At 45.3% G+C, this 18,731-nt stretch overlaps 1 protein-coding gene across 2 annotated transcripts in view; it reads left to right on the top strand.

Annotated features, from left to right (window-relative positions):
- Positions 1-18,731, top strand: part of faxcb (failed axon connections homolog, metaxin like GST domain containing b) — a 102,123-nt gene that overhangs the window by 60,836 nt on the left and 22,556 nt on the right. For both annotated transcript variants that reach the window (XM_078541320.1, XM_078541319.1), the window contains one exon: positions 4,796-5,013. In XM_078541320.1, coding sequence (XP_078397446.1) covers positions 4,796-5,013 — 218 coding nt within the window. The remainder of the gene's footprint in view (positions 1-4,795; positions 5,014-18,731) is intronic.

The raw sequence follows: 18,731 nt of genomic DNA, 5'->3' as shown, positions 1-18,731 counted from the left end.
AGAGCTTTTTAAGCCAGTATGTAGAAGGTCCTGCAGGAGAGGGAGCGGTCCTGGACTTAATTTTAGGGAATGAAGCCGGGCAAGTGGTAGAGGTATCATGGGGGAGCATTTTGCAGATAGTGACCATAGCTCCATTAGATTCAAGGTTGTTATGGAAAAGGACAAGGATGGGCCAGAAAGCAGAGTTCTAGATTGGGGGAAGGCCGATTTTAATAAGATCAGATATGATTTGGCCAGAGTGGACTGGGAGCAGCTACTTTTAGGTAAATCTGCATCAGAGCAGTGGGACTCATTCAAGAAGAAAGGAAATAGGGAGAGTACAGGGCCAACATATTCCAATAAAGATGAAGGGTGGGACCAACAAATCCAGGGATCCTGGATGTCGAGGGATATACAGGATTGGATAAAGAGAAAAAGGGAGGCTTATGGCAGATACCGAGGGCTCAAAACAGCGGGAGCCCGAGAGGAGAATAGAATATGTAGGGGGGAACTTAAAAAGAAAATTAGGAGAGCAAAAAGGGGGCATGAAAAAACATTGGCAGGTAAAGTAAAGGAAAATCCAAGGTTATTTTACAAGTACATTAAGAGTAAAAGGATAACTAGGGAAAGAGTAGGGCCCATTAAGGACCATAGTGGTAATTTGTGTGTGGAGCTGGAAGACGTAGGTAGGGTTCTAAATGAATACTTTGTGTTGGTGTTCACAAGTGAGAGGGATGATGTGGGTATGGAAATCAGGCAGAAAGACTGTGATACAATTAAAGAAATTAGCATCGAAATGGAGGAGGTTCTAAGTAGTTTGGCAGGCTTAAAAGTAGATAAATCTTCAGGTCTGGATGAAATGTATCCCAGGCTGTTGAGTGAGGCAAGGGAGGGGATAGCAGGGGCACTGGAGGTGCCAGAGGACTGGAGGACAGCCAATGTGGTATCATTATTCAAGAAGGGAGGAAGGGATAAACCAGGGAACTACAGGCCAGTCAGTCTAACCTCAGTGATGGGGAAACTATTGGAAGCAATTCTGAGGGACAGAATCAATCTACACTTGGAGATGTAGGGATTAATCAAGGACAGTCAGCATGGTTTTGTTAAGGGGATGTCATGCCTGAACAATTTGATTGAATTTTTTGAAGAGGTGACCAGGTGTGTAGATGAGGGCAATGCATTTGACGTAGTCTACTTGAACTTCAGCAAGTCTTTTGATAAGGTCCTACATGGGAGACTGATAATGAAGGTAAGAGCCCATGGGATCCAAGGCAATTTGGCAAATTGGATCGAGAATTGGCTGAGTGGCAGGAAGCAGAGAGTGATGGTCGAGGGGTGTTTTTGTAACTGGATGCTTGTGTCCAGTGGGTTCCACAGGGATCAGTGTTGGGCCCCTTGCTGTTTGTGGTATATATGGACGATTTAGACTTGAATGTAGGAGGGTTGATCAGTAAGTTCACAGATGACACGATAATTGGTGGTGTGGTAAATAGTGAGGAGGATAGCCTTAGATTACAGGAGGATATAGACAGGCTGGTCAGATGGGTTGATCAGTGGAAAATGGAGTTTAATCCGTATAAGTGTGAGGTGATGCACTTGGGCAGGACAAACAAGACACAGGAATACACGATGAATGATAGGACCCTGGGAAGTACTGAGGATCGGAGGGACCTTGCTGTGCATGCCCACCGGTCCCTTAAGGTAGCGAGACAGGTAGATAAGGTGATTAAGAAGGCAAATGGAATATTTGCCTTTATTAGCCAAGGCATAGAATATAAGAGCAGGGAGGTTATGCTGGAACTGTATAAAACGCTGGTTAGGCCATAGCTAGAGTATTGTGTGCAGTTCTGGAATTCGCATTATAGGAAGGATGTGATTGCAATAGAGAGTGCAGAGGAGATTTACCAGGATGTTGCCTGGGTTGGAGAGTTTTAGTTATGAGGAGAGATTGGATAGACTGGGGTTATTTTCCCTGGAGCGGAGGAGATTGAGGAGGGACATGATTTAGGTGTATAAAATTATGAGGGGCATAGATAGGGTAGACAGGAAGGAACTTTTCCCCTTGGTGGAGGGATCAATAACCAGGGGGCATAGATTTAAGGTAAGGGGCAGGAGGTTTAGAGGGGATGTGAGGAAGAATTTTTTCACCCAGAGGGTGATGGGAATCTGGAACTCACTGCCTGAAAGGGTGGTAGAGGCAGATACCCTCATAACATTTAAGAAGTATTTGGATGTGCACTCGTGATGCCATGGCAATCAAGGCTATGGGCCTAGTGCTGGAAAATGGGATTAGAATAGTTAGGTACTTATTTGACCGGCGCAGACTCAATGGGTCGAAGGGCCTTTTTCTGTGCTGTAGATCTCTATGACTCTATGACTCAATGGCATCTGATTTTTAGGTGTGCTTGGTGCTACTCCTGGCATGCCCTCCTGCACTCTTCATTTGACTATGGGACTAATGTTATTAATGTCCCTGTGGACTGTTAGTATATGTCATGCTCTGTGAGGTTCACGATTAGATATATTTGTATCTTTGAGGATGTTACAAAGCATTGGAGCTGTTGCAGAGTTGTGGTTTAGGAGATTGATGTATCGATTGCTAAACCATCAACCTGAGTATAAAGCTGTAAACAAGGCATTAGGTCGGAAAATGTCAAGCAATTTTGGAACAAAATAAGCAAAATGAATATTTTGTGTTAACTCCGATTTTGGAATAATTTTCCTCTGAACTGTTCTGTTTGTGTAAACGAAACTTTGGCTAGTTAGGGAAAGGCAAGGTGCTAGCATCAGTGGTTTTACTATCACAATTTTAAATTTGCTGACAGATGAGTATATCAGAACTTTCAGAGAGCAAAAACAAGGAGCATAAAACAATCCATTAGTTACCACAAAAAATGTACGAGACAGTACAATTCAATCAGCTCTCATTTCAAAGTCTTTTGTGCTCCATCTGGCTGTCATCCTCATCTTCAAATCAGTCAGTCACTGACATTCAGAAGCACCATTAAGTGTCATCAGACTGGAGGTTTATTGTTGTCTTTATATCACTGTTAGATTAAGATGACAAGGTTGACAAAAGGTTGGCCAACAAAAATGTAAAGTAGTCATTTTAAAATATGACACCATTCAACACTACTTGCTCAAAGTCTGAGAACATGAAACACTTCCAGAAACACAATTGTCACTTCAGGAAAATGATTTTGTTCTCCAATCAAAATTGTGCAAAAATGTGAAAATTCTTAATTTTATTACCTACTTTTAGGCATAAGTTAACACTTACTGAATAAACCATGTTTATTACAAACTGTTCCTTTGCCTACTACTTAAATGTTATCTGAATTTTAAAATTTTATATGGAGTAATGGCTTTGATAAAATAGTGGATTCAAGAACTTTATATCAATGTATTCGCTTCAGTTTAGATGGCTGGGTGGAGTGATTCTAATGGTGACAATCTAATCGTCAAGCCTCACTGGGTTGAATGGTCAACTATTCCTATGTTCCGATGAACGTGTTAACACGTGGGATATCATAAGGCACAACTTCAATCCATATCTGCCTTGCCACAAGAATGGAGGAATATCTTATCTGCAGAAGTTAGTCAGTGCTGAGGGGTAATGTCTCCAGCTGTTTGCGATAATAGTGAAAATGGAGGGAAAAGGGGTGGAATCTTTGTCACTATATAATCACCATTTTTCATGGTAAATGCGATGTTATATACTGCACATTTTCAAATTAAACCCTTTAGTGATTGTCAAAAAGTACTGCATCAACTTTTAAAATCAAATAATTGTGAGAAAAGCAACTGATAATTATAATAAGTAAGAAGTACTGTGAGTAATGGAAACAAACAATTTGATTTAATACAATAGATTTCTTACAGAATTGGACCGATTAAAGCCAGGCACCTGTTTTAAATTACAAGGACTGAAGATCGCTTGCATAATTTTAATCTTGTCACTGTTCACATTAGTTACAGCTCATGCATTTATTTTTCTATCACAGTTAGCAGCTTATTGCTCCATCTCAAAGCTTTATTAAAAGCCTGTCTTCAGGCAGCCTTAGCAGTTAGCTGCTAGATTTCATGTCAACACTGTTTCTTTATTCCTTATTTGCTGCCAAGTTGGGGATGGTGTTAAAGGGGCTTCACTGAGTTAATATATGGAGCTGGAGAGAGACTTTGTCATTTTATCATTTCAATTGAATAAAAATTTTATGGTTGTAAGAGCCAGATTTCCCATTAAAAACTCTATAATTGGGCATAACATCAGGCATCTTTATGGCTGATGTGCCAGTGCGCAAATAGCTCAGCTCCAGATTAATGCAGTGCTGCATGGATTGTGCATTGTTACCACATTTGAATTAGGTATTCTACATGCTGAACACAGGAGGAATTGTCATGGGAATTTTACTCACAATCTCAAAAATTGCTTGTTGTAAAATTTCAATGATATAAACATTATCAGAACCCGGTTTGGGTTTCAAAATGAAACATTTCTTTGTAAGAAAGTGTACAGATCATACCAACTTTTGTTGTGACACTTTTGTCTGTATAGCTTTTAAAACGCTCCAACCATAATTAGGGGGAAATCGCTTGATGAAACTGCTGATGTACCAAAACCCATTTTCGGCTGACCATCCCGCCTCCACTCATATTCCAGTATTGCCAGCTTCCAATTCCCACTTTAGGTGAATGAGGGAGCAGAAGAAAAGATGTACTTATCCTTGCTTCTGTGTTTATTTGGTCACATCCATGCATTAAAGCCAGGTCTAAAATGTTATTTGTGAATGTTACAAATGTTCTTTTGTTATTACAGGGCCATAGTATACTGTCAGTGGATTGACAACCTCCATGAGACCCGAAAAATATTGTCTGTCTCAGGCCCATTCAGTGGTTTCCTGAAATGGATACTATGCCATCTAACAAGAGGAATTGTTAAACGGGAGATGTATGGTCAAGGCATTGGCCGCTTCTCAAAAGAGGAAATATATACCTTAATGGAAAAGGATATGCGATCACTTTCAGTGATTTTAGGTGAGATGAAACATTATTTTACTGTGATGTGTCATATATTTCACAGAAACAGCCCTTACTTGAATGCAACCTCCACTTCCATTGTTTATTAGCCTGCATTAAAAGAAGTAGCCTTGCCCCATTTCAGATCCTCTTGTTCAATGTATGTTTGATATGAACCCTACAAAAGTAATTACGTTATCTTGACTCTATCTGAACTTCCCTGGTAAACTCCACTCCTAGTAGCCAACATCTATTTCTCAGTGCACTTATCTCTGTTCTCCTTTTGTTCTTTCATGATCTGCACCTTTAACCTCTGCCCCCTTTAGTTTGTTAGGAGTGAACCTGTGAACCCAGGTTTCCAGTGGGGAGCTGTGATCCCTTACGTTATTTCAATTTGAAGATTTGTACTTACAATTTCTGGCAATCTGCAGTCCAGCTGCTCTTTGTTTGTGTTTCTTGGTTTGTGTCTGTTACCCCTAACATCTGCTTTCCATATTGATCTGTGGTTGTGATTTCTGGTGATATATGCCTGTGTTCTCCTGTTATATATATATATCTGTGATCTCTGAGAGTCTGCATGTTTCTCTGATAGTCTGGGTCACACATGAGCGACCTAAGTGCAGATACACCTATATTTTCCCATACAAATATCCCTGTAGCTTCTGCAGTGGAAACACAATGGCTTGGATTTTGTGGTCAGTGGTGAACAAACAGCATTCATTAACTTATACTTGCTCATAAGCTTTCTGTAGGCGAAACAATGCAGCACTTTATACAGGATTTCTTGTGTGAGCAGGGCAAGCAATTGCGTGTTCTCTGAACGAATTGAAGAACCTTCACTGTGATACACAAACTCTGGTATTGACAGGGCCAGGTTCCACAAGAAGGGGCCTGGAGCATTTTTGCTCAAGAAACCCAGAAGTCCGGTTAGCTTCCCTCTTTCATTCCTGTAGATTCCATGCCAGGAAACCAGCCTGGTTGACAGGCCTGGCTCCCTGTCTGGCAGCACCGGAGGAGGCTGCAGCCCCAGCAGCCTGCATCTGTAATATGGGCATGAGGGAAATGGTGTCTGGACCTTAGGAAAGAATTGATTGTTGATCGTTGAATCCTACAGAGGTTGAGTTTCCAACCTTGGGAAGGGTTCAATCCCCTGTCCGGGGGCTGGGTCTGATCCCCAATTATTTTGGAGAGGGAGGTGCGTGAGTCCCTGGGATGTCTTATCCGAGGGGGAGTTCGATCCAGGAGAGGTATGTGAGGAATTCTGATCCCAGGGTTGTGGTTGGGGGTTGGGGGAGGGTGCTTTGACCTTCAGTCTTAGAAGGGTTCCAATTATGAGATGTCTTTGCATGGGGAATGTCTGATAGTAGGGGTGGTGGGTAGGTCAGGAAAGACAGAGGAGAAGATAAGTTTCGGATACTGGGAGTTGGTGGGTGTGGGGCGGGAGAGGGGGAGGTGGGGGGGTGTCGGGGTAAAGCACTCCTGCTCCTCCAGGCCCACTCAAAATGGTATTAAGTATTCCAGGAAGTAGTCCTTGCCTCCCTTCAGATGGCAGGTTTCCCGACATGTGGGAAACCCAGCCAGCTAGAGTTAAAGCTGTAAGACAGGTTAAATATGGGGCTCACAGCTTCGGTATAGTATATAAAGGACCAATCCACTTCCTGGGAGCAAGTTGATCGCCATCCCTCATCCCAATGTTAAAACCGGAAGTGAACAGTTTGGAGGTAAATTGGGGTCGAATTTGAGATTTCTAAAATTGTAACATATCACGTAATCCAAACCTACCTGTTTTTTATGGCAAGAATTATCCTTGCAGAGTCTAAATCAGAAGTGTAAATGATAGTGTTTAATTCAATGCCAAATCATATACAAAAACAAAATAAGGAAAGGGAAAGAAATATAGGGGGCGGAATCATCCGTGCCCGCTGGCATTGGGCATGTTCGGACAATATGGCGAGGAGGCCAAAAATCGATGTCGTGAGACCAGGTTGCAGTCAGCCGCTGCGCCTGCTGATGCCATCGGATGTCAGGAACCTTATTGTAATACATCAGCAGATCATTATAAGGCCAGCCCACTGGACTCATCCCCCGCTGCTAGATTGTCCGCCCTCATGCCAACGTGTTTCACAACAGCATATGTAAGGTGTGCCCTTGGGGGGCTGCACTTTGAGGGCAACTCGAAGGTGAGTGCGCAGTAACATTGCAGAGTGCTCGCGAGGGATGCCTGTTGGACTTCAAGGTTGAGGCGCGTTGGGGTGGGAAGGGAGGGGGGCAAAGGCTGCCCTGCAGTTGAGGTGGCTTTGGTAGGGGGGTGCAAAGGCTGTCCTGAGGCTGAAGTTAGCGCACATACATGTGTGGGGTGGGGAGCATGGTAGGCGAGGGAAGTGGCCATGCATTAGAGATACCTTGTAGAAAGTGACCATTCCTCTGCAGCTGAGACAGTTCAGATGCAGCCACATCGATGTGATTGGAGTCGGGCCTCTCGCTCATCTGCCCACTCAAGCAACGCAACGGCATCAAAGTGCCACCAAGTGCTTCAGACTGCAAACTAATGAGTGTTTTAGTGGACTGTAGAACAGTTGGATGACTGGGCACATTGTACACTCTACTTGCTAAAGCTGGCCATGGAGCAGTCACTGCTGGAGGAGCTCACAGCCTCTTGCAATGTCAGGATCCCGATTTGGACTAGTCTCCCTGATGTTTCAAGCTAACAGTGCAGTCTTGCAGTGTGGGTTAGGAGAATGCCTGTGCCTGAGCTGAGAGCACAGCATGCAGTCCAGTGGGCAAAGCTGCCGCCAATTGGTCAGGTGGAGTGAGGCAGTGGAAGGTGTGGTTTCGGGCAGCCACGCAGCGCACTAGTCTTTGGTCATCCAAGTGCTGGCCAGCACTCTCCGGAATGCATTAAGGGGCCTTCAGACTTAACCAGGACAGGTTCTTAGTACACCCATGCTAACCCACGCATCTCTCTCTTTCATCCTGCAGGAAGAGTACATCAGGATCATAGAGCCTGGTGAACTAGCTGTATGCCTCATGGTGTACAGAGAGCGAAGACAACGGAGAAGAGAGTGACTGAGACGCCTGGCTACACAGAGGGAGGAGCAGCACCCTCTGGAAGAAGGGGCAGCTGGGGCTCCTGCACATGCTGCCGAAGAGCCACAGTGAGCCATCACTGGTCAGCGCCTAGCTAGATCCAGGGCCTATAGATGCCGCCTATCATCCTTGCAGATGACCGAGAGTCAGATCACCGAAGACTGCGCATGTCCAGGGAACTGGTCGGTCACATCTGCCAGCTGCTTCAGGATTTGGCGCCAAGGGGACATGGAGGCCATCCACTGCCAGTGGCTGTGAAAGTGACTGCAGTGCTGAATTTCTATGCCATTGGCTCCTTTCAGGGCTCTACAGGTGACCTCTGTGGGATAATCCAAGCCGCCACCCACAAATGCATCCATGAGGTCACGGATGCCATCTTTGCGAGGGCACATAACTTTGTGCATTTTGCCCGGGACCAGGAAAGCTAGGATGCAAGAACGATTGGATTTGCCCAGATCTCGGGTTTCCCACAGCTGCAGGGTGCCATCGACTGCACTCATGTGGCACTCAGATCTCCGTCGCAACAAGTGAACAACTACACCAACTGCAAGGGCTTCCATTCACTGAATATGCAGCTGGTGTGCGACCACCACAAACGCATCCTGCAGGTCCGCACTTGGTTTCCAAGGACTGTCCATGACACCTACTCAGCCAGTCACAGATCCCTGACGTCTTCCAGGGTCCACAGAGGCTGCAGGGATTGCTCCTCAGGGCCAAGGGGCACCCACAGAGGCCGTGGCTGATGACACTTGTGCAGCGGCCTCAGACTGCAGCAGAGCGATGGTGTAATGAGGCTCATGCTGCAACTTGGTGGAGCAGACCATCAGGATGCTGAAAATGAGATTTCAGGGCCTGGACTGGTCTGGTGGAGCCCTGCAATACAGTCCGCAGAGGGTGTCATGCATCGTCGTCATCTGCTGCACCCCTTACAACCTGGTGCTGCAACAGGGAGAGGGACTGGCTGAGGAGGAGATGGAGGAGCTGGAGGTCTCCTTGGATGAGGAAGACATCGACGTGGATGAGGGCGAGGAGATCCTCGAAGGCAACGATGACAGCGATGATGCCCTCGCACTGGCCAGACGAGGCAGGCGTGCACGGGAGTCCCTCATAGCTGCTAGATTTCTGGAGGATGATGATGACATGCAGCGAGGAGACGCCATAAGATCCTTACATTGCATTTATGAATGGTTGACTCCAGTATGGCTGATGGCCGCGCACATACCCCCTGTGATAAAGCTCTTGTCATGGAGATGTAGTAGAGGCCCCAGTAGTTGCTCAATTTCAGGAGGATGATGATGGCATGCAGTAAGGACACTCCATAGATCTTCACATAGCCTCTGAGAATTTCTGACTCTTGCCTGGCCAAGGGCAGCTCGCTTGTGTCTGTGATTGGGATCATATCATAGAGACGCTGCCATGAAACTTTAAAAGCATCTGATCCTCTGTCCATCTTCAGCACCTGAGCTCTTCAGGAGCACAGCATCACTGGTCACAGATGCTGAAGAGATGGGGGCCACAAAGCACAAGGAAGAGGCCCTGGCTGAGACACCTGCCTTTATCTTGTGTAGAAAGTTTTCACATCTGAGTGACACGAACACTGCTCATCAGAACAAAAAGCCATAGGCAGGGAGATATTCTCGGGAGTTTATTGACAACAGTGAACATTATGTACAAGTGATTAACGCCCATGCCCAGGCTGTGCAACTACATCTTCTTAATCTTCCTAACCCTGCCACTATGCCTTGGTGCTCCCCGGCCATCCACAGTGCAGGTGGAGGCAGCCTGCTGACTGCTATGCCCTGTCTGTGTTGAACTTGGCGGGCGTTCTCTGGATGGCTGAGACCTGGAGGGCCCACTTGTGTGGCAGTGGCACCCTTCTTGGCCTGTGGAGCTGGAGCTTCTGAGGTCACAGGAAGAGGGGATCTGGATTGGCTGGAGACTCCCAGAGTTACCTGAGTAGATGGCCCCCGGGGTGTGCACCTGCTGATTCTCCTCCCTATGGGTCCCCAAGGGCCCCTGGCTGATTCCTGAGGAGAAGGGGTAGCTGGAGTGAGACCGAGCTGCCCAGCACCCCTCTCATGTGCACACTGTTGGAGGCCAACTATGGTGTCAGCGATGGAGTTCAGCCCGCGCAGCAGTGCAGAAGCGACAACCTGGACCAAGATCTCCACGGCGGCCACCATCCTACCAGTGTTGGCCTTGGTGCATTGACATGCCGACGCTATCACCTCAGCCTGAAGGCTGATGACTCCTCCATCGTGCTTTGCAATCTGAGGAGTGCAGCGGACATCCCTTTCTGATGCTCCCGAGCTTGCCTTTGCAGCTCCAGCAACTGAGGTATGACCGAATCCAGAGGCTCTTCATCTGACTTGGACTCAGCAAATTTCTGGCCCCCAGCAGTTCTCCGAGTGTCAGGGGCCTAGGAAGTTCCTGCCCCCGTCCACGGTGGATCAGACACTGTGATGTGCTCACCAGATTGTGATCCTGAGGCTACACTAAAGCCCAGGTCCCACCGAGATGTGTGTCTCTGTGCTGGTGAGGGTGTGGGTGAGCGCTGTGACGGGACTTCAGGGAGGGTGCCTTCTGATTCCTCTTCAGAGGTTTCTTCAAGGCTTGATTGGAGGCCCAGTGTTGTTGACTCTGTCGGCTGTTTCCCAGATGTATCTGCGAAAGCAAGGAGAGATAATTAGTGCATGGCAGTGGCCTGTGAAAGGGGACACTTCACTCACAGCATGGTTGTCTGATGGATATTGCACTGCTGGATCCTCACTTGGTAGATTAGCGCTAACCTCGCCGTCAGCACAGGAACAGTCCAGATCTTCACCGGCCAGCTGGATGTTTTCAAAGTCTGTTTTCAAAGTCTGTGAGGACCTTGATTTCAGGCATTCCTCCATCGGTAAGCGACTTCTTCCTCTTGTTGTGTGTAAGCTTGTCCTGCATGGATGGAGAGAGTGTAAACAGGATGCCTGCCAGGCCAGATGATATGTATGCATGGCATGTGTGGGTGGTGAGTGTTCCCACGGATGAGATGAGGACAATGAAGGTGTGGTGTGTGTGAGAGAGTGAATAGTGATGTCCCTTGAACTGGCAGTGAGTGAGGGCCCTGTGGATGTGTGTTGGGTTTGTGAGTTGAGAGTGATGAGCAGAGTGGCTTACCCTAGTGGAACAGAGGAGATCATTCACCCTCTTTTGGCAGTGGGTGGCTGTCCTCTTTTGCAGGATGTTGGCGCTGACCGTCACCTTCCATGCTGGATTAGTGAGGTTGCAGCCCATCCTGTGGCCAGAGCGGGGGTAGAAGACATCATGGTGAGCCTCCATTGTGTCCAAAAGGTGTTCGAGAGACACATCATTGAACCTGGGGGCTGCAGCCTCCTGTCTTTTAGGGCCATATCTTCTTTGCAGAAGGCATGAGCTGGAAGCACTGAGAGGTGTGCGCATAGCTGCACACACCCGGCATGATGAAGCGGCGAGATGATGGTGTGGCAGGCGAATGAGGGCCTGTCCGCAATGGAAATGGCGTATTTCCTGGGAATGCATAATTAATGAGTCGGGTTTGGGATGATACAGTGTGAAAAGCAGCCATTGCGGCCGTTTTACTTGCCCGCTACAGCACTTTAGTCCAAATCTTGGACGATTCCGCCCAGGGTTAAATGAGCCAGAAAGAAAAGGCTAAATGGCTTCTAATTTTTAAACAATCTCCAACATTAATTAAAATCTGAAGAATTGAAACTCTACATTTGTAAAAGTTATTAATCTGTTTTATAAATTTAAGTTGTTAATTTTCAGTGCCAGAAAGGTTGTTTGTCAACCATTAAGATTTATCATACTGTTAAAAATCTACTTGCACTTGAATGACCAATTCCTACACTTTGTGGCATATTTAATGAATATCATAGAACCATAGAACAGTATCATAGTATATATCTATATTTTTCACTGTTTACTGCACTTGCAAGTTTTGTGTCATCTGCAAATTTCAAAATTGTGCCTTGGATCCTACAGTCCAAGTCATTAATGTATGTCAAAAACAGCAGTTGGCCTAGTGCTGAACCCAACTGTGAAACATCACTACACACCTTACTCCAGTCTGAACTACAGCTAGTATCTAGTGGTAAATACTACAAATTCATGCCCTTCCATGTATACACATGCTGAGTCCTTCGTAAGAGACTGTTAACAGGGTGCTTCTGAAGGAGCAGGCATCAACTTCCTGATTTCCACATTTAACTGCGCATATTGTTACAGCCCTTGGTCAGACCCCAGGACTTGGGGGGAGTTCTGGTGAGGGACCAAAAATGTTTAAAATAGATAAAGGTTAAGATTCAAGACACCGGCTTTTGGAATAAAGGCACAAGATTCCATGCGTTTTGAACAAAAACAATCTTTACTGTACAAGTTCAGAAAGATGAAACAATTCACAATATTTATCTTGTACTCTAAAATTCAGGGTAAGTATGAGGTACATGTAAATTAACAGATGAACTGTGGTTGAACACACCACACTACAGAGTAAATTACATATGCAACCAAGACAGGGTCCATGGATTTCTCAAGAACCCACCCAGACATCAGTAAACAGCTAGTCAAACAATAGTGTTGAAACTCTGTCTCACGAGGTACTCCCAGCTTCACCTTTGGAGATCTCACCTTAAAATTCTTTCCAAAAGTCACTCCCACTGAGACAGCTTTAACAATGGCCCACCACATGGGGTTTCAATCTCACCTTCTGAGATTCCTTCTCCCTGGGTTCCCAAATATATTGAAACACTAGCTCATAAGCATACTTTCAAATCTATGGCCGTGCCAACAGAACACCTCTGCTCCAAAGGGGTTCCTTCGCCCTCTTAAAGTCTGCTCCCCGCAGCTCTTTCTTTAAGTTTTTAACTCAACTGGGTTTTCTGTCCCTGCCTCTGTGGCACTTGTTGGATGTCAGACTCTCCGAAACTGACTGTCTCAAGAAGAGCAATTCACTGACCCTTGAACTGATCTGGGGACCCATCAAAACATTCAGAGGGCCCCACCCTTGTCACTAGGCAGGAACCAATGTATCAAGCATTGGATAGAAACATAGAAAAATAGAAGCAGGAGTAGGTCATTCTGCCCTTTGAGCCTGCTCCACCATTCAATATGATCACAGCTGACCCTCTATCTCAATTCCATGCTCCCAGTCTCTCCCCATACCCCTTGATGCCTTTGGACTCTAGAAATCTATTCCCTTCTTAACTATATTCAGTGACTTGGCCTCCACAGCTCTCTGTGGTAAAGAATTCCATAGGTTCACCACTATCTGAGTGAAGAAGTTTCTCCTCATCTCAGTCCTGAATGGTCTACCTCATATCCTGAGATTGTGACCCCTTGTTCTAGACCCCCAGCAAGAGGAAACATCATCCCTGCATCCAGTCTGTCCATCTCTGTCAGAATTTTATATGTTTCAATGAGATCCTCTCTCATTCTGCTAAACTCCAGTGAATACAGGCCTAGTCGGCCCAGTCTCTCCTCTTAAGACAATCCTACCATCCTAGGAATTTCATGACAATGTGCAGACGCCAGAACTGTTGTCCAGTTCACTCCTTAATGGCAGTGAAGCTATCAGCCTTTATCTGTTCCTATCTACATATCTGTTCCTGGGTGTCTCAATCTGTTAAAGAATCATAAGGCTGTATTTTATGGCCCTCCGTCGGTATGTTTGAAGGCAGGGTTCTCATAAAATAAAGCAGATGGCCTCTTCCCACTACCTTCGTGCCCACCCTGGACTTGTCTCCCATATTAGAGTGGGCAGGGAAGGCACCAGGCCCACCCTTAGGCCTATTAGGTCACTTAAGGGTCTCATTCCACTTCTGCTGCTATTATATATGCAACAGAGCCAGGTGGAGACAAGGTGGGGAGCCCAGCAGTTTTCACCGTGGGCTACTGTAGGGCAAGAAGGTGGGTTACTTTAGGGGGTCCTGTGTGCCCAAGACAATCCCCCTGATCGCTCAAATCAGAGCCACCCTTTAGCCCTGACCCCTGCCATCTCTAACCTGGCCCTTACCCCATTCACCCTCCTCGCTGTCTCCTAACCATTCCTGTCCAAAATACTGGACTTATTCCTGAATCCGGGCTCCATGACTTCTTCCTTGGGGACTGGCTGCAGTCCCAGTAGTGGCCACTGCTCAATCCTGGCATTGCTGGGTCAATATGATTGGCTGGCAGCTCTCTAGGGCAGGACTCCCCCCTGGATGTGGGCAGAGTTCCCACTCTGAATCAGTTAAGGCTGCTCCCAGTCAATATCGCTTCAGGGCAGCCAAGTTCTGAGTTGGCGGGCTCAAAATTGAACTTTCTGATGAGGGGCCATAAAATCCAGTCCATAGAATCATAGAAGAGTACAGCACAGAAGGAGGCCTTTCAGCTCATTGAGTCTGTGCTGACTTTCAATCTGAGTAATCCAATTAATCTCAGTCCCAGACTGTATCCCCAAAGCACTGCATTTTTCTCCTCTGTTAAGTATTTATCCATTTCCCTCTGAAAGCTGCTATTGAATTTACTTCCACCAGCCTATCAGATAGTGCAGTCCAAACACTAACCTTGCATTACATAACATTTTTCCCCCCTCATATCACCTATGATTCTTTTGAATCTATATAGATTTTGATACCTATATAGATAGCTGTGTTTCCTGTTGGTATGTATCTGCTTCTATTTATATCTGTATTTCCCTCTGGTATGTATCTGCTCCTGTCTATATCTGTATTTCCCATTGGTATGTATCTGCTCCTATCTATATCTGTATTTCTCTTTGGTATGTATCAGCCCCTATCTGTATCTGTATTTCCCTCTGGCATGTATCTGCTCCTATCTATATCTGTATTTCCTTCTGCTATGTATCTGTTTCTATCTATATTTGTATTTCCCTCTGATAGTTTCTGCTCCTATCTATATCTATATTTCCTGTTGGTATGTATGGGAAATCATGTTTAACCAACCATATTTATTGGAGTTCTTTGAGGAAATAACATGTGCTGTGGGTAAAGGGGAACCGGTGGATGTACTGTACTTATATTTCCAGAAGGCATTTGATGAAGTGTCACATCAAAGGTTATTGTGGAAAATAAAAGCTCATGGTATAGGGGGTAACATTTTGACATGGATAGAAGATTGGCTGGCTAACAGGAAGCAGAGAGTAGGCATAAATGGGTCTTTTACAAGTTGGCAAGATGTAACGAGTGGTGTGCCACAAGGATCAGTGCTGGGACCTCAACTGTTTATAATTTATATAAATGACTTGGATGAAGGGATGGATGGGATGGTTGCCAAATTAGCAGATGATACAAAGATTGGTAGGAAAATAATTTGCGAAAAGGCTACAAAAAGATATAGATAGGTTAAGTGAGTGGGCAAAGATCTGGCAGATGGAGTATAATGTGGGAAAATATGAAATTATCCATTTTGGCAGGAAGAATAAAAGAGAGGCATATTATCTAAATGGTGAGAGATTGCAGAGCTCTGAAATGCAGAGGGATCTGGGTGTCTTAGTGCATGAATTGCAAAAGGCTAGTATGCAGGTACAGCAAGTCATTAGAAAGGCTAATAGAATGTTATCATTTATTGTGAGGGGAATTGAATACAAAAGTAGGGGGGTTATGCTTTAGTTGTACAGGCACTAGTGAGACCAAATCTGGAGTACTGTGTACAGTATTGGTCACCTTATTTAAGGAAGTGTGTAAATGCATTGGAAGCAGTTCAGAGAAGGTTTACCAGACTAATACCTGGAATGGGCAGGTGTCTTATGAGGAAAGGTTGGACAGGCTAGGCTTATATCTGTTGGAGTTTAGAAGAGGAATAGGTGACTTAATTGATTGATTGATTGATTGAATCTTGATTGAATCTGCTCCTATCTCTATCTGTATTTCCCTCTGGAATATATCTGCTCTTACCTATATCTGTATTTCCCGCTTGAATGTATCCGATCCTATCTATATCTATATTGTCTCTGGACTAGAAATCCAGAGACCCAGGGTAATGGTCTGGGGACTTGGGTTCGAATCCCACCACGGCGGATGGTGGAATTTGCATTCAATAAAAAATCTGGAATTAAAAGCCTATTGATGACCACGAAACCCTTGTCGATTGTTGTAAAAACCCATCTGTTCACTAATGCCCTTTAGGGAAGGAAATCTGTCGTCCTTACCTGGTCTGGCCTACATGTTACTCCAGACCCACTGCAATGTGGTTGACTCTTAAATGCCCTCTGAAATGGCCTAGCAAGCCCCTCAGTTGTAACAAACCACTACAAAGTCTGAAAAAAGGAATGAAACCAGGCGGATATCAACCTAGGCACCGGAAACGACAATGACAAACTCAGCCCTGTCGAGCCTGCAAAGTCCTCCTTACTAACATTTGTGGGCTAGTGCAAAAATTGGGAGAGCTGTCTCACAGACTAGTCAAGCAACGGCCTGACATAGTCATCCTCACGGAATCATATCTTACAGATAATGCCCCAGACACCACCATCACCATCCTGGGTATGTCCTGTCCCACTGGCAGGACAGACCCAGCAGAGGTGACGGCACAGTGGTATATAGTCAGGAGGGAGTTTCCCTGGGAGTTCTCAACATCGACTCTGGACCCCATGAGGTCTCGTGGCATCAAGTCAAATATGGACAAAGAAACCTCTTGCTGATTACCGCATAACGCCCTCCCTCAGTTGATGAATCAGTGCTCCTCTATGTTGAACACCGCTTGGAGGAAGCACTGAGGGTGACAAGGGCGCAGAATGTACTCTGGTTGGGGGACTTCAATGTCCATCACCAAGGGTGGCTCAGTAACACCACTACTGACTGAACTGGCCGAGTCTTAAAGGACTATGTCTGTGGCAGGTGGTGAGGGAACCAACAAGAGTAAAAAACATACTTGACCTCATCCTCACCAACCTGCCTGCTGCAGATGCATCTGTCCATGACAGTACCAGTAGGAATGACCACCGCACAGTCATTGTGGAGACGAAATCCCACCTTCATATTGAGGATACCCTCCATCGTGTTGTGTGGCACTATCACCATGCTAAATAGGCGAGATTTTGAACAGATCTAGCAACTCAAGACTGGGTATCCATGAGGATGCTGTGGGCCATCGGCAGCGGCAGAATTGTGGGAAACTAGGCTAGAGGATAGATCAATAGACAAGCAGTGGCAGACATTTAAGGGAATATTTCAGAATATTCAGAATAAGTACATTCCTATTATAAAGAAAATTCTAAGGGGAGGACCCACCATTCCTGGTTAACTAAAGAAGTTAAGGAAAGCATCAAACTTAAGGAAAAAGCATACAACCGCGCAAAGGTGAGTGGCAGGACAGGTGATTGGACAGAATATAAAGAATGGCAGAGAATGGTAAAAGGTTAATCAGGAGAAAAAAGTTAGAGTGTGAGAAGAAACTAGCCAGAAATGTAAAAACGGATAGCAAGAGTGTCTACAGGTACTTAAAAAGGAAAAGAGTAAGTAAAGTGATTGTTGGTCCTCGAGAGAGTGACAATGGGGGGTTAATAGTAAATAATAAAGGAATGGTGGAAGAAATGAACAAATATTTTGCTTCTGTGTTCACTATAGAGGATACAAAAAACATTCCAGTAATATCTGCAAATCAGGAGGTGAACGGGAGAAAGGAACTTGGTGAAATTGAAATCACTAGGGAAACGGTACTGAGCAAATTGATGGAGCTGCGGCTGGAAAGTCTCCGGGTCCCGATGGATTACATCCTAGGGTCTTAAAAGAGGTGGATAATGAGGTAGTCGATGTGCTGGTGTTAATTTTTCAAAATTCACTAGATTCTGAAAGGCTCCATCAGATTGGAAAGTAGCAAATATAACCCCTCTATTCAAGAAGGGAGGGAAGCAGAAAACAGGAAACTATAGCCCAGTTGGCTTGATGTCTGCCATGGGGAAGTCATTAGAATCAATGGTTAAGGAGGTTGTAGCTGGGCACTTAGAAGAGCTCAAGGCAATTGGGAAGAGTGTGCATGATTTTGTGAAAGGAAAATCATGTTTAACCAATTATTGGAGCTTTTTGAAGGAGTAACATGCGCATTGGATAAAGGGGAGCCTGTAGACACACTGTACTTGGATTTCCAAAAGGCATTTGATAAGGTGCTACATCAAAGATTATTACGGAAAATATAAGTGCATGGTGTAGGGAGTAAGATATTAGCATGGATAGAAGATTGGCTAGCTGGCAGAAAGCAGAGAGTATGCATAAATGGGTCTTTTTCTGATTAGCAGGATGTGACGAGTGGAGTCCCACAGGGGTCTGTATTGGGGCCCCAACTTTTTACGATTTACATCAATGACTTAGCTGAGGGGAGTGAAGAGATGGTAGCTAAATTTGCAGATGACACAAAGATAGGTAGGAAAGTATGTTGTGAAGAGGACATGAGGAGGTTGCAGATGGATATGGATAGGTTGAGTGAGTGGGCAAAGATCTGGCAAATGGAGTTTAGTGTGGGAAAATGTGAAGTTGTTCACTTTGGCAGGAAGGACAAAAAAGCAGAGTATTACTTAAATGGAGAACGGCTGCATAATCCTGAGGTGCAGAGAGATCTAGGTGTTCTAGTACATGAGTCACAAAATGTTAGATTACAGGTAAAGCAAGTAATTAAGAAGGCTAATGAAATGCTAT

This window comes from Cetorhinus maximus, chromosome 5 (genome assembly GCF_964194155.1).
Source record: "Cetorhinus maximus chromosome 5, sCetMax3.hap1.1, whole genome shotgun sequence".
NCBI classification, from domain to species: domain Eukaryota; kingdom Metazoa; phylum Chordata; class Chondrichthyes; order Lamniformes; family Cetorhinidae; genus Cetorhinus; species Cetorhinus maximus.
The sequence above is the reverse complement of the archived record's forward strand: the minus strand, read 5'-3'. Positions and strand labels throughout refer to the sequence as shown.